This window comes from Papio anubis, chromosome 7, assembly GCF_008728515.1.
Source record: "Papio anubis isolate 15944 chromosome 7, Panubis1.0, whole genome shotgun sequence".
NCBI lineage: Eukaryota > Metazoa > Chordata > Mammalia > Primates > Cercopithecidae > Papio > Papio anubis.
In genome coordinates, this window is record NC_044982.1 from 36,167,901 (window position 1) to 36,195,749 (window position 27,849).

The 27,849-nt window shown below is 37.7% G+C and overlaps 1 protein-coding gene across 2 annotated transcripts; it reads left to right on the forward strand.

Annotated features, from left to right (window-relative positions):
- Positions 1 to 26,646, forward strand: ADAM20 (ADAM metallopeptidase domain 20). 2 transcript variants are annotated; one of them, XM_017961295.3, is made up of 2 exons: positions 1 to 5,828; positions 23,145 to 26,646. In XM_017961295.3, the coding sequence occupies exon 2, from the start codon at positions 23,171 to 23,173 to the stop codon at positions 25,496 to 25,498; it is 2,328 nt and encodes a 775-aa protein (XP_017816784.2). In that variant the 5' UTR covers positions 1 to 5,828; positions 23,145 to 23,170; the 3' UTR covers positions 25,499 to 26,646. The 2 variants fall into 2 exon arrangements, with proteins under 2 accessions (XP_017816784.2, XP_021797021.1); XM_021941329.2 differs by lacking the exon at positions 1 to 5,828 and adding an exon at positions 11,212 to 12,657.
- The last annotated feature ends 1,203 nt before the right edge of the window (positions 26,647 to 27,849 follow it).

Below are 27,849 nucleotides of genomic sequence, written 5' to 3' on the forward strand. Positions count from 1 at the left end.
CCAATTCAACATGAGATTTGGGTGAGGACACAAATCTAAACCATATAAGAAGTTTTCTGATTTTTGGAAAAATTTTATAATTTTTTTATGCATGAGTCACATTTCTTTTCAGGTTTACTCATAGGTATTTTATAATTTTAGTTGATACTGTAAATAAGATCTTCCTCCCCACCCCCATTACATTTTCTAAGTGGTTTTTGGTATGTTACCGGAAAGCTGCTGGTTTTGGATTGTTTATTTGCATCTTTATTCAGCCATGTGCCTGGACCATTATAAAATCTTTTTTGATTGAGCCTTTTTTGTATTATAGGTAGACTATCAGAAAGTTCATAGTGATAGTTTAATGTTTTTATTTCTATTTCCTTTCTTTTTGTTTTAGTAATACATTTTAAGATTGCTGTTAAAATATTGACAAACAGTTATTCCAGGCAACATCTTTACCTCATTCATGAATGTCTTTTAGTACCCAGATTATTTTCTATGAATATTTTTTATTCACAGCTGGCTAATAAATTTTATATTGGATGAGTACTGAGTTGGATGAACACATATTTTGAGAATGCTTTAGATATTCCTAAATTTTCTCCCCTTTATTCTTAATGTAGTGAATTAGGTTAATGGGTGACACAATAACATAATAATTATTATTAACACAAGAGAAATAATAGAATAACCTCCCTATCTTGGTCATAGGCTAGTCATTTAAATACGTTCCTTTATTCAAATGGATTTACTTTATGGATCATCCCTCCCTTGCTTTCTTCTTTCCTTTCTTTATCTTTACCTCTCTCCAGGTTTCCTTCCCTCCATCTACACAGGTCAAAGGAGCAGCAAGAATAAAGACCCTGAGGTGGGTGTATGCCTTGGTCTGTTAGTGTATCAGCAAGGAGACCAGCTGAAATGAACAAAGGGAAGAATAAATAGGAGATGAATTAGGTAAAAAAGGAGAGAGCGATAGTGATGGCAGGAGGTATATTGGGTACAACCTTGTAAAGCCTTGTACAGACTTTTCCTATGAATAAGATGGGAAACCACTGGAGCATTCTGAGCAAAGTAATTATGTGATATGACTTATATTAAAACGATTTCCCTGATATATGAGAATTGAGTGTCGAGTATAAGAATGGATGCAGGAGACATGTTAGGAGGCTAAGGCAATAATCAAGGTGGGAGACAATGGTGAATTTGACCAGGGTGATAATGGTGGGGATGATGAGAAGTGATCAGATTTTAAAGGTCAAAACAATAGGATTTGCTGACAGATCGGTTGTGGGGTATGATGAAAAAAAAAAGGAATTAAGGATGACTATAAGTTTGTTTTTCTAGGCAACTTGAAGGAAGAATTGGGATTAACTGAGATGGGGAATGCTGTGTGTTAAGCAGTTTTAGGGAGGAGGTGGTGGAAGGAGGGAGCTAAAGAATTCAGTTTGAACATATTTATTTTCAGATGCCAATTAGACATTTCAAGTGATGATGCCATGTAGGCAGTTAGAAGCATGAATTTAGGTTTTACAGAAGTCCCAGGCTGGAGATACAGATTTTGTCATCATAGAATATATATGGTCTTTAATACCATGAGATGGATGAGATCATCAATAGAGTGAGTATAGGGAGAGTTAAAAAGATGTCCAAGGACTGAGCACTGGAAGGAACTCTAACAACACTTAGTGTTGGGGAAGATAGGGAAGATATAAAATTGAATATGAGAAGTAGCAGCTACTGAAGTGATCCCATGGAAACCAAATGAAAGAAATTCAAAGAGGAGGAAGTCATCAACTCTGTCAAATGCTGATGATAGTTTTTTTGTTTGTTTGTTTGGCAAATGTTTTTCCTTTTGCCTGAAATTTGTGTATTCTGCCTCCCCAATTTATTTATATATTTTATTTATTTTTACTTCATTTTCATGTCTCCCCTCCAATAACTTGTACTTCCAAGAACACTGTGCACACCCATGTTATAGCATTTACTCCACTCCACTGTAGTTCTGTACTCTCTTATCTGTTTCTCCCAGCTGGACAATGAGCAACTCTGAGGGCAGGAGAGTCTCTACAACTCTGAACACTGTACTTGGCACTACACACACACACACATTCATACATGTGTAACACAGAGACACACAGATATATATGTTTGAAAAGTAATTCACCAGCATCATTATCCAGACATCTAATTGGCAGTTAAAGACAGCTAGAATCTGTAAGATTCCTTTCTTAGTAGCCAGGGTAGTAAATATCAAGTCTGATCTATTTATGTTTTCTTACCAGATTCCTTTTTGAAACTACTTCACTGGGCTTTCTACAAAATCCTTGTATTTGACTACAAGACTTTCTATATCTCTTTATAATTTTTGTTCCTTTATAATTTTTGTCCCTTTATGGGATAAATTTATTATCCTTATTCTTTGCTTTGATTGCTTCTACCATTTCTCCTTCAGATTTTACAAAGGGAGCCTGTACAATATTCTGTCTCTGTGATTGTGCCACATACTTGTTACCTTATATCTGGTTAAAGGGTGTATCCACAGAGCTAATAAGATAAAAATAATGGAACACATTCCAGGATTTCCTACAGAGTGCAATCCTACCTTAAATGGAAAGAAATGAGTACTTTTTTAAAGACAAGATGTTTAATTTAAAAAATTCAGTGCCTGTTTGTCTTTCAATTAAATATAAGGAACCAAGAAAATCTGCCTTTGATCATATCTTTTTAATCAAGGGTGTCCAATCTTTTGGCTTCCCTGGGTCACACTAGAAGAAAAATTGTCTTGGGCCACACATAAAATACACTAACAATAGCTGATGAGCTAAAAAAAATTGCAAAAAAAACCTCATCATGTTTTAAGAAAGTTTATGAATTTGTGTTGAGCTGCATTCAAAGCCATTCTGACCCACATGCAGCCCATAGGCCATGGGTTGGACAAGCTTGTCTTAATTAATGAACTGAAGGTCACTGGACAGTGATCATGCGCTATATTCTCTTTCCAAAAATGTTTTCTCTGAATCAGTGAATATTTTGTAATACTTCTATTTCCTGTTTAAATCCTAATGATATTTTCTTGAGTAAAAACTTTGTTGAAAACAGTACTCTGATAATGAGATAATGAGGCATGAGACAATGAGGCAAGGCAAAAGAGTGTGAGTAGAATTACTGTGCAAAGAATTGTTAATAGTTGGGGAAGGAGACTACCCCCTGGAGCTGAGCCACTGTTTGAGCTTCCTCTATAGCCGGTAACCTCACAGTAGGGAGGGCCCACCCATATAAACTGTGGCAATCTTATGACATTTCTCCAATTTGCAGTCATATATAGAATAATTGACATAGCTCCATCTCATATATATCTTTTCTAGGCCACACAAAGTACCATCTTTTACTTGCCCAATATCAACTGTATCCCTTCCAAAGTAATAGTTCCCCAACATCTGGGACCATTAACTGATTTTTAAATCACAGCATTATGTTGTTTTACATTGGAAATTGTTTATATATTTTCACAGTGGACTCTCACACAAATTATTTGAAGAAGGGCATCTTTTGTATATTAAACCTTCCATGCCACAGGAACTGAAATGATCTCCTCGTATATTAATTTTTTATAACAGCTCAGAGAGGCACTCACTCCTTGCTGTCTGGCCAAAAATATATCTACATTTTTTATTGTGACTGTTGCATATTTTGTGATAGGAGTAGACACTGTAGACCACAAAGTGTCCTATCTGATACATAAGGATCCTCAGGGCACCACCTTGCACTTTCATAGCACCGTTCAAGAAAGTCACACGCACTGATGTGTGCTCTACACAACTTTCCCAGAGAAGTAAATTTACATTTCACACCACAAGGCCCAAAATCACAATCTGCCCAAGGTTTTAATTTACAATTAGAGTCATGGCAAGGATCATTTCTGCATTGAAGTTCTGACTCATAGTCACAGCCTTCTTCACCTTCCAGTATCTTGGTACCACATTGTTCCAGTGGGTTAACATTTCAAGAAGACAGTGTGTTTATCAGACTCCTCTATGGTTCATGAGGTTAACCACAATGCCTAAAATGCTGGTATTTGTATTATAGGCATTCATGATGCAATGCTTTTTCCCTGCATAAGCAGAATTCCTCAGTGTGAGACATACCAAAATTATGGCTCAGTGGGTGAGCAGTGGCTACTGCAAAATGAAAGAAATCTCTCTTTATACAAACTGCTGACCCAAAATAAGGGGAGCATATTCCTGAATCCAAGCCAATCCAAAGATTAAAAATTATTGCCCACAGAGAGTCCAAGAATCACATGGCAAATGAGGATAAAGGTGAACACTGCTGTATTCACTGAAACTGTCAAGAAGTTGACTTATGTCTTGTTCAACATTGATAAGATTCTCATTTCCAAATCTCGGTCTCAAAGAAACCTGAAGGCCTAACTGTATTGAAGTAGAATCTACTAAATTGATCACATTTATCTTCTGTTGACTTTGAGTAGTTGAAACTGTAGTTACCCACCACTACAACTCCACAAAGGGCCAGCAGTGAGTCCACCAGCCAACAGAATGTTGTGGTGGTTTTGAATTCTCTATCTCAAACCACAGCTTCTGATACTCTACACAGTTGTCCCTTGGTGTACCACAGAGATTGGTTCCTGAACTCCAACGTATACCTAAATCCATGCATACTTCAGTCCTGTAGTTAGCCCTGCAGAACCTGTGTATATGAAAAGTCGGTTTTCCATATATGTGGGTTTCACATTCTGTGAATACTGTATTTTCTGCATCTGCGTTTGCGGAGGGCCGACTGTATTTATTGAAAAAATCGCGCATGAGTGGGCCTGCACATTTCAGACTCACGTTGTTCAAAGCTCAGCTGTATTTCCTCTTTTGTTAAGCCACATTTCAAGGCGACAATTGAATCCTATCTTATCTGGTGTTCGTATGTGGTAAAATGCCTTATGGGCTTGGTTTTGTAAGTTTGCTTGGTTATCTGTATCTGTACATCCCTCCAAAGTTTTCCAAAGGGGTACTGAGGACTCCCAGAGACACGGGGCTGGGGCTCCATATAACCATGATAGCAGCAGTCATCTTGGACAAAGGGCTGATCCTCGTGGGGAGCGCACTGCTCCATGCAGGTGAACACTAGGAGGTGCCTGGAAAGGAAGGGCCTCTTAGGCCCTAAACGAATGACGTAGTATGGCGCCGCAGGTGCAGGCCGTTAAGACAGCCCTCAGACTTGTTGAAGGCCCCACTTCGCTGGGGGAAATTCTGGGGAATTACCACTTGGACGGGGCAGAGCGCCAGTAGGGCCTGGTTTGTGAACCGCTGGCAGGGGCCAGGAGCATCACCCGAACAGCAGGAGAGCGTCCTGCTGCAGGCTTCCGGCTGCACCTGTTTCAGGCAGCTGCCTTCTGGAAAGACTTGGTTGGTGACCGCTAGGAAAGTGGGGTTGGAGACGAGTCAGAAAATGCTCTTCAGAGGAGGGAGCCCTGCCTCCTGGGTTTGTTGGCCGCCACCCTATCCAGGGAGAGGTTTCTCGTCCTTGGTCCGTTAAAAGGAACTGTCGCAGGTAAGGCTGGGATTCTAGGGATAGGAAGCTGGCAGGAGAGAGGTTTAACGGAAAAAGTAGATGGTGAAAACAAGAGGGAATTGAACCAGAAACTAAGTGGTTTGGAAGGGAGACGTAAGAGGGTGCAGAGGGATGAGTAGAGACAGCAGAAAAAGTTGCACTGGGGTGATGGAAATTAAAGTAAATTCAGAAGAGAGAAACTTAGGGAATCTTGGCCACGCTGTAAGAGGCTATGGAAAATTAGAGCAAAGGCACCCCTTAATGTCTGTCGTGAAAAAAAGAAGGTAAAACTAAATTTTAGGTTTGCTAAACCTAGCTGCTGGCTGTCCCTAAAAGGGATTTAATGCAAGAGTTTCCCAAAAAAGACTAAGAGGGTGTTGGTATATTTTTACCAAATTCCTGCAGTAAATAGTGTATGTGTTATAGAAAATTCTCTAAACAGTGTGATTTTTCACCTTTTTTAAAATTACAGTTAAAATTGTATGTATTTAAGGTATACAACTTGATGATTTGATATACACTTGCTTTGTGAAGTAATCACCACAATCAGGCTAATTAATGTATCGACATCTCACACAGTTATCGTTTTATTTCTTTTCTTTTTTTGTGGTGAGAACACATAAGATCTATGCACTTAGTACATTTCAAGTCTAAAATACAGTACTGTTAACGATAGTCACATTGTTTGTTGTACATGGGATTTCCAGAACGTATTCACTTTCATTACTGAAACTGAGGCAGGAAAACAGAGTCTGGAGGCTGGGAACATAAGGGCAATTCATACTTCAGCTATAACGGGAAAATATTCTCTCCATAGGGCGTATGTCGTAAATGACTTTGTAACTTTACTTCATCCACTCCATTTACATAGGGCATACCCAAAGCAACCAGTGGAATACTCTAGGGGGTATTTAAACTCCTAAAAATTCTGTCACGGGGCCTTTGAGCCCCCAAGCTCGGGCCCTCTGCCACACTGTGGAGTGTACTTTCATTTTCAATAAATCCCTTCATTCCTTCCTTGCTCTGTTTGTACGTTTTTTCAAATTTGTTCAAGATGCCAAGAACCTGGACACCCTCAACTGTTAACAAAACTTTGTACTCTATGACAAATGTCTTCCCATTTCCTCCTACCCCTAGCTCCTAGCAGCCACTATTCTATTCTCTGCTTCTGTGAGTCTGTTTTAGATTCCACTTGTAAGAGATCAAGCAGTATTCGTTTTTCTGCATCTGGCTTTTTTCATTTAGCATGATGTCCTCCAGGTTTATCTATGTTGTTGTAAATGGCGGGATTTTCTTCTTTGTTAAGGCTGAATAATATTCCCGTGTGTGTGTGTGTGTGTATCACAATTTATCCATTCATCTGTCGACATTTAGATTGTTTCCATATCTTAGCTATTGTGAATAATGCTGCAGTGAACATGAGAGTGCAGTTATCTCTTTGAGATCCTGATTTCAGTTCCTTTGGATATATATTTATAAGTGGAGTTGTTAATTGTTCTAGTTAGTAGATAGTTCTATTTTTAATTTTTAAGGAATCTCCATACTCTTTTCCATAATGGCTATGCCAATTTACATTCCCACCAACAGCGTACAAGGGCTCCATTTCTCCACATTCACACCAACACTTGTTATCTTTTATTTTCCTGATAGCAGCCATTCTAAAAGGTATTTTATTTTATTTGTGGCTATTGTAAATGGGATTACTTTTTTATTTCATTTTCAGATTGTTCACTGTTAGCATATAGAAATGCTACCAATTTTTGTACCCTGCAATTTTACTAAATTTATCAGTTCTAATAGTTTTTTGGTGGAGTCTTTAGGTTTTCCGAATATAAGGCAATATCATCAGTGAACAGTAATCATTTGACTTCTCCCTTTCCAGTTCGGATGCCCTTTACTTCTTTCTCTTGTCTGATAGCTCTAGCTAGGACTTCCAATACAATGTTGAATAACAGTGCTGACAGTGGGCATCCTTGTCGTTTTCCAGACCTTCAAGGAAAGGCTTTTAGTTTTTCCCCATTCATGATGCTAGCTATGGGTCTGTCATATATGGTTTTTATTATGTTGAGGTATGTTCCTTCTATACCAGTTTCTTTTTTTATCCTGAAGGGATGTTGAATTTCATCAAATGCCTTTTCAACATCAGTTGAAATGATCACATGGTGTTTGCCCTTCATTCTGTTGATATGATGTACCACATTAATTGATTTGCGTATGTTGAACCATCCTTACATCCCAGTGATAAATCCTGCTTGGTCATGATGAATGATCTTTTTAATATGCTTTTGAATTTGGTTTGCTAGTTTTTTTTTTTTTTTTTTTTAGGATTTTTGCATTAATATTGACTAGTGTTACTGACCTGTGATTCTCTTTTTCTTGATGTGTCTTTGGTTTTGGTATCTGGGTAATACTGGCCTTGTAGAATGAGTTTAGGAGTATCCGTTTCTCTACTTTTTGGAAATATTTGAGCAGGTTTGGTATTAGCTCTTTAAAGCTAGAGCAGAATTCAGCAATGAAGCCATCACATCCCAGATTTTTCTTTGCTGGGTGACTTCTCATTATGGCTTCTATCTCGTTATTTTTTATTGGTCTGTTCAGGCTTTGGGTTTCTTCATAGTTCAATCTTGTAGGTTGTATGTGTCTAGGAATTTATACATTTCTTCTAGATTTTCCAATTTATTGGCATATAGTTGCTCATAGTAGCGACTAATGATGCTTTGAATTTCTGTGACATCAGTTGTGATGTCTCCTTTTTCATCTCTGGTTTTATTGATTTGGGTCTTCTGTCTTTTTTCCTTAGTCTTGCTGAAGGTTTGTCAATTTTGCTTAACTTTTCAAAAAACCAGTTTTTTGTTTTTTGGGTTTTTTTGTTTTTTTGTTTTTTGTATTCATTTCAATGTCTTGAAATGTTGATCTTTTGTATTTTCTTCATTTCAGTTTCATTTAACTTTGCTCTGATCTTTATTATTTTTTCTTTTACTAATTTGAGGTTTGGTTTGCTCTTGCTTTTCTAGTTCTTTAAGATGCATTGTTAGGTTGTTTATTTGAAGATTTTCCTTTTTTTGATGTAGGTGCTGTGAAAGGAAAGTATCTTGGACCCCCAAAATCACTAAGCTAAAGGGAAAATTCAAACCCAGATCTGCTCAGGGCAAACCTGCTTTCCATTCTATTCAAAGTCATCCCTCTGCTCACTAGATAGATGCATATTCTGATTGCCTCCTTTAGAAAGGCTTATCAGAAACTCAAAAGAATGCAACCATTTGTCTCTCACCTATCTGTGACCTGGAAGTCCCCTCTTTGCTTTGAGTTGTCCCCGCCTTTCTGGATGGAATCAATGTACTTCTTACATATATTGATTGATGTCTCGTGTCTCCCTAAAATGTGTAAAACCGAGCTGTGCCCCGAACAACTTGGGCACATGTCATCAGGACTTCCTGACACTGTGTCATGGGTGCACATCCTCAAACTTGAGAAAATAAACTTTCTAAATTAACTGAGACCTGTCTCAAATTTTGGGAGTTCACAGTGGTTATACCTGTAAGCTTCTTTCTTAGTATGGCTTTTGCTGTGTCTCATAGGTTTTTTTATGTTGTGTTTCCATTACCATTTGCTTCACGAAATGTTTCAATTTTCTTCTTAATTTCTTCATTGATCCACTGGTCATTCAGGAGCTTATTGTCGAATTTCCACACGTTTCTACAGTTTCCAAAATTCCATTTATTATTGATTTCTAGTTGTGTTTCATTGTTGTCAGAGGAGATATTTGATGTTATTTCAGTTTTTTGAATGTTTTCAGACTTGTTTTGTGGTCTTGTCCTTGAAAATGATCCATATGCTGAGGCAAAGAAGGTATATTCTGCAGCCATTAGATGAAATGTTCTGTAAATATCTTATGGGTCCATTTGTTCCATACTGCAGATTAAGTCTGACATTTCTTTGTTTATTTTCTGCCTGGGAGATCTATCCAATGCTGAAAGTGGGGTGTTGAGGTCTCCAGCTATTGTTGTATTGGAGTCTCTCCCTTGCTTTAGCTCTAATAATATTCGCTTTATATATCTGGATGCTGCAGTGTTAGGTGCATATATATTTACAATTGTCATATCCTCTTGATGAATTGACCCCTTTATCATTATATAATGACCTTCTTTGTCTCTTCTTTTTTTCTTGAAATCTATTTTGTCTGATATATGTATAGTGACTCTTGCTCTTTTTCGGTTTCCATTGGCATTGGATATCTTTTCCCATTCCTTTATTTTCAGTCTCTGTGTGTCTTTATAGGTGAAGTACATTTCTTGTAGGCAACAGATTATTGATGCTCCCTCTTTGGGCAGGTGTCAGGTGAGCACAGCCTGGTTCTGCTTTCTGCTGTGACGGCAAAGCACTGAGTTCAATGCAAAACCTCACAATCTCTGCACTGCCCCTCTCCCAATTGCACAGATTCTCTGTGCCAGGTGGGATAGGGGAGAGGTCATGTCAGCAATTCAAGACTGTCTTTCCTACCCTCTTCAGCAATAAGAAGTCAAAACTGGGCTCTGTGAATGCTAACCTGATTTTTGGTTCCTATGAAGGTGCTGCCTTTCTGTAGATAGTTGTCAAACTTGGTGTTTCTTCAGTGGGGATGATTGGTGGAGTTTTCTATTCAGCCATGTTTTTCTACCCAAAAATCTTTTCATTGTATCTTTAAAGGTATTTTTCTCATGTTGCTGAAATTTTCAAATTTATTGCCATAAAGTTGTTCCTTAGTACCTTCTCATTGTTTTGAAAATGTGTATAGGAACTAATACCTACAATTTGTGTTTTCCCTATTAATATTGATCAATATTGCTAGATATTCATAAATTTTATTATTCCTTTCAAGAACCAGCTTTTGTCTTTGATTTTTAAATTTTTAAAAAACATTTTAAACATCTATTAATGTTGAAAATTTATTTTTGATACATAATGATTATACATATTTATGGGATATAGTGTGATGTTTGATATATGTTTATAGTGTATAATAATGAAATTAGTATAATTAGCATATCTATCACCTTAGACATTTATCATTTCTTTGCAATGAGAATATTCAATATTTCTAGCTATTTTGAAATACACAATATATTATTGTTAACCCTACTGTATAATGAATTATTTTGTACTTTCATTCTTAGTTTTTATTTTATTCTGTTAAAGGTTTAATTAGGTATTTTTCTCTGCTATTTTAAAAAATCACTTTTTATATAAAATATTTTCAGTCTTTCTCCTTTCTCATATATGGGCTGAAAGCCAGAAATTTCCATGTAAGCATTGCTTTAGCTGCATCCTACAAGTTTAATATGTAGTATTTTCCTTAACTAGTTGTAAATTTTCTATTATGCATTTTGAACATATTTGGACCGTGGTCATTTAGAAGGATGTTCTTTAATTTTGAGGCATATAATTATTTTCTAGCTGTAAGAGTTAAAAAAAAGAGGAAAGAAACATGAACAGTTTTGCTCTATTGCCCAGGCTGGAATGCAATGGTGTGATCTAGGCTCACTGCAACCTCTGCCTCCCAGGTTCAAGCAATTCTCCTGCCTCAGCCTCCTGAGTAGCTGGGATTACAGGTGCCCACCACCATGCCTGGCTAATTTTTTGTATTTTTAATAGAGTCAAGGTTTCACCATGTTGGTCAGGCTGGTCTCGACTCCTGACCTCGGGTGATCCACCTGCCTCAGCCTCTCAAAGTGCTACGATTACAGGTGTGAGCCACCATGCCTGGCCCCCAATTCTTATTTTTAGGATGTGCTGATACTTCTATCATGCCCATGGATATTATGTATTTTGGTATATGTCCCATGCACATTTGAACTTCATAACTGTGCTGCAATTGTTGGGTGTTTTTACATGTGTACATTAGATTAATTTGATTAACATTTCTTAAGCTTTGTATTTCCTTACTAATTATTTTTTAAATTGTTCTATCAGTTACTGAATGTTCTATCATATAACTGAATGAAGCATGTTATACCAACAAGTAGACTTTGAAGTTTTCTATTTATCCTTTTATATCTCTTACAATTTCCTTTATATATTTTGAAGCTATTTAGTTAAATACAAATTCCTGTTGAATTTCATTCTATGAAGCCTATCCTCTTTATTTTTGTTCCTGCTTCATCATTTCTGTTATTAATATGGTTTCTTTGGCTAATATGAATTAGTAAAATGTTGCAAATATTTTGGAGTAGAAGTTATTTCCTTCCAATTCTGATTTGAAACTTTTTGCTCTTGAGCATGTTGAGATCTGATTCTTGTTTGCTTCTAGAGCCAATAAGGGGTGGTAGGAGTATGTCTTGAGGAGTCTAGGCATCCCTTTTCAGGATAAGTTCCCCAGCTGAGCTCATTATAAGGTCTCAAGCTTGAGGTGCATAGACTTCTCAGACAGGAGAGCTGTGCATTCTTTCTCTATTAAAGGAGACTCAGGGATATTTTGGAATGTTTAGATGTTCAAAGTCATCCAAATTCACCAGGAATTCTCTATTTCAAGTCTCAAGGTTTTCCCCCTTCCCAATCAGTTTCTTCCCTTTCCCTTGGCATATCTATGTATTCAACTTATATTGTGACTCTGCAAGCATTCCAATTAAATTTTGTTTTCAGTGAGCTTGGTTGTATGGCTAAAACAAAGGAGAGATTCTTTTAGGTCCACCATTATAAGCTCTGTTTGAACTGTGAATTTCAAGCCTTTGGCCTCATCATGTAAATTTACCAGTATAGTTAAATACAGCTATTTCACCTCTCAGTCTTTGAGGTGCTCATAGTAATGATCACAGCAGTCACTTCATCCCCTTACAGACTTGTCAATAGGGCAGTTCGCTGTAATCAACATTGAGTAGTAACTAATTGTGATGTCATTACATGCCATTCTCCATTGGATGGAAGTTCAGCAGTGTGTTTAAGACTAGGGTCATGCCCACATCAATTTCAGATTCCCATTTTATCTTTTTTTTTGATATCACTATTAGTACCAAGTCTTGTGTCTGTCAATATCCTGTCCAGAAAAGAAAAACTCACCAAGGAAAATTAATATAGGGAAATTTTTAAAAGTTATTAGAGGACTGAAAAGATAAAAATGGAACACTGAAAGACACAGAGGTAAGATTTGCTAGAAGGAGCTACATTATTATTAACTATATGCATATTATTGTACAGCAGATCTCTAGAACTTTTTCATCTTGCATGACTGAAATTATATATCCGTTGAATAGGAACTCCTCATTTCCCTAATCCCTCAGCACCTGGCAACTAACATTGTATTTTTTTCTTCTAAGAGTTTTACTACTTTAGATACCTCATAAGTGGAATCGTTCTGTATTTGTCCTGTGACTGGCTTATTTCACTTAGTATAAAATTCTCAATGCTCATCCATGGTGTAGCAGCATATGACAGGATTTCCTTCTTTTTAATGACTGAATAATATGTACGTATATACCACCACTTTGGGCCACACATCTGTTGGGTAACATTTAGATTTTTTTCCCACCTTTTGGCTATTGTAAATAATGCTGCAGTGAACATGGGAATGCAAAGATATCTTCAAGAGCCTGATTTCGATAATTTGGATAAATACCTAGAAGTGGGATTACTGGATCATATGATAGTTCTATTTTTAATTTTCTGAGGAACCTCTATATTGTTTTCCATAGCCTCTGTGCCATTTTACTTTCCTACCTCCAATATTGGAAGTCACATTATTTTTAAGCATGAGAATTTTATGTGATACATGAGAAGGCTTCTATAAGTATAAAATAAAATGTAAAAGAATTTAGGATAAGATTAATACATTTAAGTGTTTTGGTTGGTTTGTTTGTTGTTTTGAGACAGGGTCTCACTCTCTTGCCCAGACTAGAGTGCAGTAGCCTGATCTTGGCTCACTGCAACCTCCGCCTCCCAGGCTCAAGCGATTCTTCTGCCTCAGCCTCCTGAGAAGCTGGGACTACAGGTGCCCACCACCACGCCCGGCTAATTTTTTTATTTTTAGCAGAGACGGGGTTTCACCATCTTGGCCAGACTGGTCTCGAACTCCTGACCTCAGGTGATCCACCCGCCTTGGCCTCCCAAAGTTCTGGGATTACAGGCATGAGCCACCGTGCCCAGCCCGAATGTTATTTTTTCTAAGAGGGTTTTTTTTTTTTTTTTTTTAATTTTAAGTTCTGAGATACATATGCAAAACGAGCAGGTTTGTTACATAGGTTTACATGTGCCATGGTGGTTTGCTGCACCTATCAACCCATCATCTAGGTTTGAAGACTCACATGCATTAGGTATTTTTCCTAATGCTCTCCCCTCCCTTGCCCCCATCCCCCAACAAGCCCTGGTGTGATGTTCTCCCTGTGTCCATTTGTTCTCATTGTTTAACTCCCACTTATGATTGAGAACATGCATTGTTTGGTTTTCTGTTCCTGTGTCGGTTTGTGGAGAATAGTGGCTTCCAGCTTCATCCATGTCCCTGCAAAGCACATAAACTCATTCTTTTTTATGGCTGCATAGTATTCCATGGTATATATGTGCCACATTTTCTTTATCCAGTCTATTGTTGATGGGCATTTGGGTTGGTTCCAAGTCTTTGCTATTGAAAATAGTGTTGCAGTAAACATACGTGTGCATGTGTCTTTATGGTAGAATGGTTTATAATCCTTTGAGTATATACTCAGTAATGGGATTGCTGGGTTAAATGCTATTTCTGGTTCTAGATCCTTGAGGAATTGCAACTCTGTCTTTCACAATGGTTGAACTAATTTACACTCTCACTAACAGTGTAAAAGCATTCCTATTTCTCCACGTCCTCTCTAGCATCTGTTATTTCCTGACTTTTTAATAATTGCCATTCTAACTGGCATGAGATGGTATAAGAAGTCACATTTTAACATGAAATTTGGAGCATACAGAACATCCAAGCCAGAGGTGAGATCTCTTTGTGGTTTTGATTTGTATTTTCTCATGATTAGTGATGTTGAGCATCTTTTCATATGTTATAACATCATTCATAAATGGTGTTGGCCATATATATGTATTTTTGCATAAATGCCTATTCCATTTGCCCAACTTTTTATTTTGAAAAAACTTAGTTTCTTGCTTTTGAGTTTTATGGATATCTTATATATTTTGGACAGTAATCCCTTATCAGGTATCACATAGATGTTTGGCAAATACTTCTTCCATCATGTAGGCCACTGTGAATTTAGGGCCTTGGGCCTTGTTGTATAAAATGCCAATACAGTTAAGTATAGCTATCTCACCCCTCTGTCCTTGAGGTACTTATAATTATAGCAGTCACTTGGTCACCCTGCACACTTGCATCAATAGGGAACTTAATCACAAGTAACATTGGGTGGTAATTTAAATAATTATGATGCCACTACATGCCTATCTATTTCCAATCTGTTGATTGTCTCCTTTGCTGTTAAGAAGCTTTTTAGTTTGAGGTAGTCTCACTTATTTTTGCTTTCGTTGCCTGTGCTTTTGGTGTCATACCCAAGAAATCATTGCAAAAACAAATGCTGTGAAGATTTCCTTGTGTGTGTTTTTTAAAGAAGTTTTATAGTCTCAGGTCTTATTTTTATGTTTTTATTCCATTTTGAATGATTTTTGTGTTGTATAAGGGTTCAGTTTCATCCTTTTGCATGTGGATATCCAGTTTTTCCAGTACTGCTTATGGAAGAGACTATATGGAAGAGACTATATTTCCCCCATTGTGTAGTTCTGGCACCTTTATCAAAGGTCATTTATTCATACATGTCTGGATTTACTTCTGGGCTCTATATTCTATCTCTGTCTGTTTTTATGCCAGTACCATGCTGTTTTTATTACTGTATATTTATAATATATTTTGAAGTCAGATAGTATGAGGCTTCCAGCTTTATTCTTCTTTCTCAAGATTGTTTTGGCTATTTGGGGCCATTTATGCTTCTATATAAATTTTGAATTGTTTTTCTATTTCTGCTAATAATGCCATTGAGATTTTGTTAGGGATTCTATTGAATTTGTAGATTGCTTTGGATAGTATGGACATTTTAACAATATTAAGTCTTCTATGAATGAGATGTCTTTCCATTTATTTATGTCTTCTTTAATTTTTTTTCAGCAAGGTTTTGTGATTTCAAGTGTACATGTCTTTAATTTTTTAAAGTTAAGATTATTCCTAAGTATTTTATTCTTTCTGATGCTATTGTAAATAGAATTATTTTCTTATTTTTCAGATGATTTATTGTTAGTGTATAATTATGCAAGTGACTTTTGTGGTTGATTTTGTATCCTGCAACTTTGTTGAATTCATTTATTAGCTATAACAGGTTTTTTTTTGTAGAATTTTTAGAGTCTTCTACAGATCAAGTCATCCGTGAACATAGATCATTTTACTTCTTCCTTTCTGATATGGACATTATAATTTCTTTTTCTTGTCTAATTTCTCTGGCTAGTACTTCCCATACTATATTGAATAGAAGTGAATAAAATGGATATTCTTGCCTTGTTTCAGATCTTAGAGGAAAAGATTTCAGTTTTTCATCATTGAGTACAATGTTAGCTGTGTACTTTCCATACATGCATGTATATTGTTGAGACAATTTTCTTGCATTCCTAGAATGTCAAGTATTTTTTTCAGAAAAGCATGTTGGATTTTGTCAAATGCTTTTTCTGCATCTATTGAGATGATCATGTACTTTTTATCCTTCTGCCTGTGAATGTGATATATCACAATGATTGGTTTTTGAATGTTAAACTATCCTCGCATCATAGTAATTTCTTTTAGACCTTTTTATTTCTAAGTCATTAGTTATAACGTCTCCTTTTTCATTTCTGATTTTTGTTTTGTTTTTCATTTTCTCTTAGCTGCTCTAGTTAAAGGTTTGTCAATTTTGTTGATCTTTTCAAATACCAATTTGTATTGATTTTTTACTTGTTTATTCTCTATTTTGTTTATTACTGTTCCAATGTTTATGTCTTTCCTCTGTTGACTTTGAGCCTAGTTTGTTCTTCTTTCCCTCTAGTTTCTTAAGGTTTAAAGTCAGGTTGTTTATTTGAGATCTTTCTCTCTCTCTCTCTCTTTTTTTAAAATGTCAGTATTTATCTCTGTAAACTTCTCTTTTAGGACATGCTTTGGTATGCTGTGTTTTCATTTTTGTGTCAAGATATTTGCTAATTTCCCTCTTAGTTTCTTCTTTGACCCAATTGTTGGTGTTGTTTAATTTCCATCTGCCATCATGAACCACATAAGAATGTTTTGGGCAATGATGGATCGCATATATGACAGTGGTCTCATATTACAATGGAGCTGAAAAATTCCTACTGTCTAGTGACTTTGTAGCCATCTAATGTCATATCGTAATGCATTACTCATGTGTTTGTGGTGATGCTGGTGTAAACCTATGCGTTACCAATCATGTAGAAGTATAGTACATGCAATTATGTATAGTATATAAAGTTGATAATGATGATAAAAGATTTCCTATACTGTACTTTTTATCACGATATTAGAGTATACTTCTACATATATATTTTTAAAGTTAACTAACTGTAAAACAACCTCAGGCAGTTCATTCAGGAGGTATTCCAGAAGAAGGCATTGTGATCATAGGAGATGACAGCTCCATGTATGTTATTGCCCCTTCCAATGGGACAAGATATGGAGGGAGAAGACAGTGATTATTGATAATCTTGACCCTGTGAAGGCCTAGGCTAATGTTTGTGTTTGTGTCTTAGTTTTTAACAAAAATTTTAAAAGTAAGAAAAAATAAATAATTTTTAAAATAGAAAAAGCTTATAGAATAAGAATATAAAAATTTTTGTATTTTTAGTAGAGATGGGGTTTCACCATCTTGGCCAGGCTGGTCTTGAACTCCTGACCTCGTGATCCACCCACCTCGGCCTCCCAAAGTGCTGGGATTACAGGCATGAGCCACCATGCTTGGCCTAGGATGTAAAATTTTTGTACAGCTCTACAATGTTTTTATGTTTTAAGCTAAGTATTATTACAAAACAGTCAAGAAGCTAAAAATTTAAAAGTATATAAAGTAAAAAAGTTACAGTAAGCTAAGTTTAATTTATTATTAAAGAAATTTTTAAAAATAAATTTATTGTAGCCTAAGTGCACAGTATTTATAAAGTTTACAATAGTGTACAGTAATGTCCCAGGCCTTCACATTCACTCACTATTTACTTACTGACTTACCCAGAGAAACTCCCTGTTCTGCAAGCTCCATTCATGATGAGTGCCCTAAACAAGTGAACCATTTTTTATCTTTTATGCCATATGTTTACTGTTTCTATGTTTAAATGTGTTTATATACATGAATACTTACCATTGTATTCCAGTTGCCTACAGTATTCAGTATAGTAGCATGCTGTACATGTTTGTAGCATAGGAACAATAGGCTATCCAATATAGCCCAGATGTATAGTAGGCTATACCATTCTAGGTTTGTAGAAGTACACTTTATGATGTTTGCACAATGACAAAACCACTTAACAACACATTTCTCAGAACTTGTCCCTATTGTTAAGTGATGAATGAGTGTATTTGTGAATTTTTCAGATTTAATTACATTATTGATAGCTAGTCTCATTCTGTTGTGCTCAGAAAGATGCTTGGGGTGATTTCAATGTTAAATTTGTTAAGACTTGTTTTTTTTTTTTCTTTCATTCTTTATTACACTTTAAGTTCTAGGGTACATGTACACAACGTGCAGGCTTGTTACATATGTATACATGTGCCATGTTGGTGTACTGCACCCATTAACTCGTCATTTACATTAGGTATATCTCCTAATGCTATCCCTCACCACCCTGCCCCCACCCCATGACAGGCCCTGTGGTGTGATGTTCCTCTTCCTGTGTCCAAGTGTTCTCATTGTTCAATTCCCACCTATGAGTGGTTTCTCAGTAAACTAAGGCAAGGACTATCACAAGGACAAAAAGACTTGTTTTATGACCTAATATGTGAACTAGCCTGGAGAATATTTTGTGTGCCCTTGAGAAGAATGTGTATTCTGATGTGTTGGGTAGAATGTTCTGTGTGTGTCTGTTAGGTCCATATGGTCTATAGTGTGGTTCAAGTCAGTTTCTTAAATTGATTTTCTGTCTGGATGTTCTATCCATTATTGAAAATAGGGTATTGAAATATCTTACTATTATTGTGTTGCTATCTATTTCTCCCTTAAATTATGTCAATGTTTGCTTCATATATTTGGGTTCTCCAATGTTGGGCACATGTATTTCTAATTGTTATATCTTCCTGATAAATTGAACCCTTTTATCATTATATAGTCTCATCCTTTGTCTCTTGTAACAGTTTGTTTTGCTTTTAGATGCATATAAAATTATTTTTACCACAAACAAGATGTAGTCAAACCTGCTTTAGGAAGCTTCAGTCATTCTCTAACACAGATGTTCCAGGCGACTGCCCATTCTGTCAGACTCAAGGAGGCTCTCTCTTTTCATGTGGCCATCTATCAGCCTGTTTATAGTTTTCTCTTTTCTATAGCATCATCTACTGTGTCCTTGTCAAAACCTTTCCAGGTTTGGGTTTGTGTATTTTCCCAAACCTCTAATTTCTTGGACAATTTCTTTCATCATTGTCAGTCAAATCTGACATGGTCTGGTTATGTCCACTAAGCTCTGGAATGAGGAAACCTTTTTTTTTTTTTTTTTTTTTAAACACACCTTAAGAGAGGATGCTCCAATTCTGCCTGGACATATGGAACAGTTCAACCCCCATACATTAGGGGAAACCTATGTATCCAGTGATTAATATAATCATGAAAAGAAATAAAGTATCCTGTTATTAATACAATCATGATAAGAAAATGAAAAGGACTTTCTTAGAAGATGGACCTAATTGATCCTTATCTATTCACTTTTTGATACATTTCCTCACAACCATATCTAAAAAAGAAGATAGTAGATGGCAAAGATATACAATTATCTCCCAATTGTTGTTCCAACCCGCCTCACCACTGCGAGTGCATCATCATTCAGTGGCTTTTAAATTGTATTGAACTTCACATTCACTTTTGTTTTATGCAGGTTTAACATAATTATATTAAGGATACTAAGCTTTCTTTAGCCAAAAATATGAACACTTTACATCATTAACAGTATTTCTGCTATATTTTTCTACAAAATTGTAATTTAACTGGTGATGTGGTAGAACCACACACAAAAAAGCAGACCGCATACATAAATATTTCAAACACAGGATATGATGCTTATTGAGAAGTTTATAGAATATTAATGATGCAAAGCAGAAGTTGAATTTAATCTGAACATTGAAGGATACTATAATGTGGTTCAAGAATGAGGAAAGGTTTAGATTATTTAGATAAGGGTAGACCATGAACAAAGTTCCTAAAGCAGAAGTGAGCATATGCTGTGTGTGGAGCTCATAGGATGGGGTTGAAGAGGCTGACCTGACACTTGCATGTTGGGGAGGGATGGAAAAAGAAAACTGGATAGAGGTGGTGGAGGCAGAGTCAATTGACTTTAAGAGCCACGTGGTGTGATCTGTAACTGAGAGGACATTGTTACTAAGCAGTGAGATCAATAACCTAATCCTCTGTGAGATCCACAGAGATTTGTTTACTTTCGCCATGTGAGATGTCAGTTACATTTGTTTTTTGAGAGGGGCAATAGAGACCACTGATGACCGTGGCCATTGAAAGAACTATGGGCATAATTGTTCAGTTTGCTGGTAAGTGATTCTTGTCCATTAAAGAGAGAAAGTTCTAGTGGCAAGCTGGTAGCCGTGGGAGTATGTGAGAATAAAGGAAGATAAATATTTTAAGGTTAGTAGAGATTTGAGCATGTTCATGTACTGGAGGTAAAGAGAAAGTAATGAAGCAAAAGTTGAGGATAAATCTGACAGTCAAAGGCCGGGCGCGGTGGCTCAAGCCTGTAATCCCAGCACTTTGGGAGGCCGAGGCGGGTGGATCACGAGGTCAGGAGATCGAGACCATCCTGGCTAACATGGTGAAACCCCGTCTCTACTAAAAAAAAAATACAAAAAACTAGCCGGGCGTGGTGGTGGGCGCCTGTAGTCCCAGCTACTCGGAGGCTGAGGCAGGAGAATGGCGTGAACCTGGGAGGCGGAGCTTGCAGTGAGCCGAGATCGCGCCACTGCACTCCAGCCTGGGTGACACAGCGCGAGACTCCGTCTCAAAAAAAAAAAAAATCTGACAGTCAATCTTCAAGTAGGTAGGGCTGTAGGATTCATAGTACAGATAGAGGGGCTATGAGCTGGAACTGGAGGAAGATACATCTTTCACTGAAATTGAATCCAAGATCCCAGGGAGAGATAAGAATGACTGTAGTTTCAGATAGGATTTTATTTTCAGCAAAGAAAGGGACAGAGTTTTTCTCTAAAGCTTTCATTTTCATTGCTTGGCTACTGCTCTTCCAATGGATTTTGACTGTGACCACAATAAGAAACTTAGCTTAGTTTACATTGAGACTCAGTGAGCATGGGAGTATGCAGATACAAACACAGACACAGAAAATTAAATATAAACTTTTGTTACAGTGTGTGAAGCTCTTGGTAAGCATCTCTGTAAAACCCTCTGATATTTTCTACACAATTGTGTTTCCTTTGGTTGTGGCCCACTAAATTGATTTACAGTTTGTGACCTGAGTCTGAGACACGAAATTAGGCTGTCCCTGTGAGTGAGGGGAGAGATCATAAGACAGGTGTTGATGCGTTTTAAATTGTTACTGGAATTAGAAGAAAGAGTTCATTACTGATGCAGAGGAAGATTCTCACAGTGGTTGAAATCCCAGTAATATTACAGGAAAGGCCTTCAGAATACACCCGTTCACAAAATTAAGGGAAGGCAATGTTCCTTTAAGACTTGTCTTTGGAGTAATGCATTGATGACAAGGACTGGCCTATCACAGATTCTTTGGAATAAACTTTTGTATTATAACCTCATCATATTTCTGACTATACATAATACAGGTTTTATCTTCTCTACAAGGCTTTTTCTTTCATGATCCTCTCTCAGTTCACCCATTTCCATCTTAATATTCCAAACTCTATGACACATACCAAGAATATTATGAGGAGAGCTATGGAGAGGAAATCTAAATTGGGATTTCACCTGTATCAGATATACTTGCCCTAAGAGGTCTCATCCAGTGATCCTGATTTCCTCTTGTGGCATCTGGTGGCCATCCATTAGTTCTGGACACCTACACGGAGGGATGCAGGTTTTCTTGACATCATAATGCTAAAGATGTTGCACATGTTCATTTGTGCTCTTAGAATATTGAGGCCGCCAGTATATGTTAACAACGTGTCTCCAAATTTGTTTTAATGTTTTGATTTCAAATATTGAGTAAATCATTAACAACATTTTTAAGTGAAAGTCAGGAACCGAGCAAAGTTGGCTTTTACTTGAGCCAAACTTTTTTTCAACAGTGATGAGGTTTTTAAGTCTACTCAAATTGTGGTCTTCTGAACATTATAATGAACGGACTCTAGGCTTAAGCTCCTCTGTGTAGGCTTTCTTTGGAACATTGAGATTGAAATCTATCCAGGTAACTCAGCCATGTGAAAAATAGAATCAAATCTGTATTGACATGACCAGGAGGAGCCTCTTATGATAGAGATCATGATGCTAGTTGGCTGTGTGCCCTGCCCCAAAACAGCTGCCCCACTCCCTGTTACCCCATCACATGCCTTCCTTCCTTGGAATGCCCAGGGCTTTTCTGCAGATAAGAATATATTATAAAGTTTAAAAGTCTTGATTGGAGGAGGTCTCTCAATACTAATAAGCCCTTTTAGTGGGGCTTTTTTGACTACCAATTTAGAGCAGAATTAGGTATACATAAAATGTCTGGGATAGGAGAGGGGAGATGGAGCAAACTACACGAATAAAGGAACACAAAATGGTGGATTTTGAATGTGTTGTCCATATGCTTATTGAATGTGAGGTTACCAGTAGGTTTTTGGTTGGAAGAAAGATTTGTGTCAGAAAACAATGTCTTTAAAATGAACAATTTTGCCTGGTGTGACAGCTCATGCCTGTAATCCCAGTACTTTGGAAGGCTGAGACAAGAAGATCACTTGAGACCAGGAGTTTGAGACCCACTTGGGTAACATAGTGAGACTCCATCTCTACCCCCCAAAAAAAATCAAAAAGAAAAATTAGCTGGGTGTTGCAGTGCATGCCTGCAGTTCTAGCTACTTGGAGGCTAAGGTGGGAGGATCTTTTGAGTCCAGGAATTTGAGGCTGCAATGTGCTATGATTGTGTCACTGCACTACAGCCTGGGCAACAGAGCAGAACCCCATCTGTAAAATAAAGAAATAATAAAAGAAATACATACATTAAAATAAAATGGAAAATGTCTTGCCATTTTACATGTTTAAAGAACAGTATATAATGACTCTTTAGGTATCCATCATGAAAATTTGAAAATAACTCACCTATGTGCAATCTCCCCCATCTGGAAATCTTCTTGGCCATATGTATTAAGAGAATCCTATGTATTTTATTGCTTCAAATATGGTCCAAATGCAGGAATCACCTTGCCTTTTTTCTCTCTCTTTTTCTCCCTTTCTATCCCACCCACCCCATCCTGGCTCTTTCAGTTTTTATTTTCAGCACTGCAACTCTGATGGTCCAGCTCCACCAGGACACAGATCCCCAGATCCCTAAAGGTCAGCCATGCACCCTGAACAGCTCAGAGGGAGGAGCCAGACCACCAGTGCCTCACACCTTGTCCTCTTCTGCTCTAGACAGATGGCTCCATAATGACAGCTTCATAATGGCAGTGGGTGAGCCCCTGTTGCACATCAGAGTCGCTCTTCTGCTGCTCTGGTTTGGGATGTTTTTGTCTGTTTTTGGCCACTCTCAGGCCAGGCCCTCCCAGCGTTTCACTTCTCCAGAAGTGGTGATCCCTTTGAAGGTGATCAGCAGGGGCAGAGGTGCAAAGGCTCCTGGATGGCTCTCCTATAGCCTGCGGTTGGGGGGACAGAGATACATTGTCCACATGAGGGTAAAGAAGCTGTTGTTTGCCGCACACCTCCCTGTGTTCACCTACACGGAGCAGCATGCCCTGCTCCAGGATCAGCCCTTCATCCAGGATGACTGCTACTACCATGGTTATGTGGAGGAGGTCCCTGAGTCCTTGGTTGCCCTTAGTACCTGTTCTGGGGGCTTTCTTGGAATGCTACAGATAAATGACCTTGTTTATGAAATCAAGCCAATTAGTATTTCTGCCACATTTGAACACCTAGTACATAAGATAGACAGTGATGATACACAGTTTCCACCTATGAGATGTGGGTTAACAGAAGAGAAAATAGCACGCCAGTTGGAGTTGCAATTGTCATATAATTTCACTCTGAAGCAAAGTTCTTTTGTGGGCTGGTGGACCCATCGGCGGTTTGTTGAGCTGGTGGTGGTCGTGGATAATGTTAGATATCATTTCTCTCAAAGTAATGCATCAACAGTGCAGCATGAAGTATTTAACGTTGTCAATATAGTGGATTCCTTCTATCATCCTTTGGAGGTTGATGTAATTTTGACTGGAATTGATATATGGACTGCATCAAATCCACTTCCTACCAATGGAGACATAGATAATGTTTTAGTGGAATTTTCTGTTTGGAAGAATTATAACCTTAATAATCGATTACAACATGATGTTGCACATCTTTTCATAAAAGACACACAAGGCACGACGCTTGGTGTTGCCTATGTTAAAGGAATATGCCTGAATCCTTTTAATAGTGGAGTTGATGTTTTTGAAGATGAGAAGTTGGTCATTTTTGCAGTTACCTTGGGCCATGAGCTTGGTCACAATTTGGGTATGCATCATGACACCCAGTGGTGTGTGTGTGAGCTACGGTGGTGCATAATGCATGCCTATAGAAAGTTAACAACTAAATTTAGCAACTGCAGTTATGCCCAATATTGGGACAATACTATCAGTAGTGGATTATGTATTCAACCTCCTCCATATCCAGGGAATATATTTAGACTGAAGTACTGTGGGAATCTAGTTGTTGAAGAAGGAGAGGAATGTGACTGTGGAACCATACAGCAGTGTGCAAAAGATCCCTGTTGTCTGTTAAACTGTACTCTACGTCCTGGGGCTGCTTGTGCTTTTGGAATGTGTTGCAAAGACTGCAAATTTCTGCCATCGGGAACTTTATGTAGACAAAAAGTTGGTGAATGTGACCTTCCAGAGTGGTGCAATGGGACATCCCATCAATGCCCAGATGATGTGTATGTGCAGGACGGGATCTCCTGTAATGTGAATGCCTTCTGCTATGAAAAGACATGTAATAACCATGATACACAGTGTAAAGAGATTTTTGGCCAAGATGCAAGGAGTGCATCTCAGAGTTGCTACCAAGAAATCAACACCCAAGGAAACCGTTTTGGTCACTGTGGTATTGTAGGTACAACATATGTAAAATGTTGGTCCCCTGATATCCTGTGTGGGAGAGTTCAGTGTGAAAATGTAGGAGTAATTCCCAATCTGCTAGAGCATTCCACAGTGCAGCAGTTTCACCTCAATGACACCACTTGCTGGGGCACTGATTATCACTTAGGGATGGCTATACCTGATATTGGTGAGGTGAAAGATGGCACAGTATGTGGTCCAGAAAAGATCTGCATCCGTAAGAAGTGTGCCAGTATGGTTCGTCTGTCACAAGTCTGTCAGCCTAAGACCTGCAACATGAGGGGAGTCTGCAACAACAAACAACACTGTCACTGCAACCGTGAATGGGCACCCCCCTACTGCAAGGACAAAGGCTATGGAGGTAGTGCTGATAGTGGCCCACCTCCTAAGAACAACATGGAAGGATTAAATGTGATGGGAAAGTTGGGTTACCTGTCACTATTGTGCCTTCTTCTTTTGGTTGCTTTTTTATTTTGCTTACGTGTGCTTTTAAAGAAATGCACAAAAAGTAAAGAAGATAAAGAAGGATAAGAGAAATGGGAAAAAGAAGGAGACTAAGCTTCATACTTCATTTTTAATATCTAATTTTTCTTAATAGAAAAATATGAATGCATGTCTCACTGTTTAAATAAAACGTCATGGACATTTCATGTCAGGATCACAAGCATTATCTATCACAGCAAAGGATTCCTAGCATATTCTTACTCTACAGTGTCTTAAGCAATATTAAAGATTCCTTTTCCCAGAAGTTGTGTCTTTATGTTTCCTGAGCAAAGGCACAGAAAAGATAGTTTCAAGCTCTTGTCCCTCAGTTTTAACCCTTCTCTCTCTCTCTCTCTTTTTTTTTTTTTTTTTTTTTGCTGTACTATGTAATGTTCAGGATGTGCCTGTACACACCTCATTTCTGTTTGGCACATTTAGCTGTGCCAAAGGGGGCAGTAGAAGTAGCCTGGAGTGATGATGAAGGAAGAAGGGAGCTTTCTTTCCTGTGTGCTTACCATGAGTGTCACCATTATTTTGGCTGGACCTGTTCACTCTGGTAATCATATTTGGTTTCAGATTCCAGTTCTGTTGTCACTTTTAGAACCACCCTCATTTTTTCTTAGAAATACCAGCAGCAGTTGGACACTGACCTCCTCAGGGGTCCAAGTTGCAGCCTTGGAGTGAGCAGGGTTGTGGTCCTCTGAGTTCTTGAAGCAGGAGCAGCTGTTCACTGTGCCGTCTTTAGAGGTCTGGGTCCTTGCTCTGCAGGGAATGTTCTTTAATCATCTCTGCTCTAGTAAACCCAACTTCTTTCTTATGTTCTCCTGGCCCTAGGAGTGTTAGGTGCCTTCTGTAGCTACTTTGTTGTTGTAGGTTGAGTTCTCCAGAAGCAGACACTGAATTGGAGTTTCAAGTACAAGATTTTGTTAGGGACCAACAGCTGTGGAAAAAGGCAAGGAAGTTGGTTGTGCAGATGAGAAATACAAGTACAGACGTACCTGGGACATAATACAGGTTCAGTTCCAGACCACTACAATAATAGGAATACCACAATAAAGTGAGTCACACAAAATTTTTGGTTCCCCAGTACATAAAAAAGTTGTATTTACACTATACTGTAATCTGTTAAATATGTAGCATTATGTCCAAAAATGCAATACCTTAATTAAAAATGTTTTATTGCTAAGAAATAGTAACAATCCTCTGAGCCTTTAATGAGCCATATGTTTTTGCTGGTGGAGGTTCTTGCCTCATTATTGACAGATGCTGACTCTTCCGGGTGGGGGTTGCTAAAGGTTGGGGTGACTGTGGCAATTTCTTAAAATAGGACAACAATTAAGTTTGCTGCATCGATTGACTCTTCCTTTCACAAATATTTATCTAGCATGTGATGCTGTTTGATAGGATTTTACCCACAGCAGAACTTCTTTCAAAATTTGAGTCAGTCCTCTCAAATTCTGCCACTGCTTTATCAACTAAGTTTATGTAATGTATTAAGTCCTTTGTTGTCATTTCAACATTGTTGACAGCAACTTCATCAGGAATCAATTCCATTTCAAAAAAACCATTTTCTTTGCTCACCTATAAGAAGTAACTCTTCATCCATTCAAGATTTATCATGACATTATGGCAATTCCATCATATCCTCAAGCTCCACTTTTAATTCTAGTTCTCTTTCTATTTCCATAACATCTACAGCTCTTTCCACCGCTGAAGTCATCTGTGAAGGTTGAACTCAATGTCTTCCAAACTCCTTTTAATGTTAATATTTTGACCTCCTCACGTAAATTAGGAATGTTCTTAATGACATCTAGAATGGTGAATCGTTTCCAGAAAGGTTTCCATTGATTTGCCCAGATCCATCAGTGGAATTACTATCAATGGCAGCTATAGCCTTATGAAATATATTTCTTAAATGCAAAGACTTGAAAGTCAAAATTACTCCATCCATGGGCTGCAGAATGGATCAACATCCATCCATGTTAACAGGCATGAAAACAACATTAATCTCCTTGTACATCTCCATCAGAGCTCTTGGGCAGTCAGGTGTATTGTCAGTGAACAGTAATATTTGAAAAGATATAATTTTTTTTCTGAGCAGTAAGTCTCAACAATGGGCTTAAAATATTCAGTAAACCATGCTCTGAACAGATATGCTATCATCAAGGGCTTTGCTGTTTCACTGACAGAGCACAGGCAGAGTAGACTTAGCATCATCCTTAAGGGCCTTCAGATTTTTGGATTGGCAAAGGAGCATTTGTTTCAATTTAAATTCACCACCTGCATTAGTCCCTAACAAAACTGTCAGCCTGTCCTTTGAAGCTTTGAAGCCAGGCATTGACTTCTCCTCTCTAGCTGTGAAACTCCTAATCTTCTTCCAATAGAAGGCTGTTTCATCT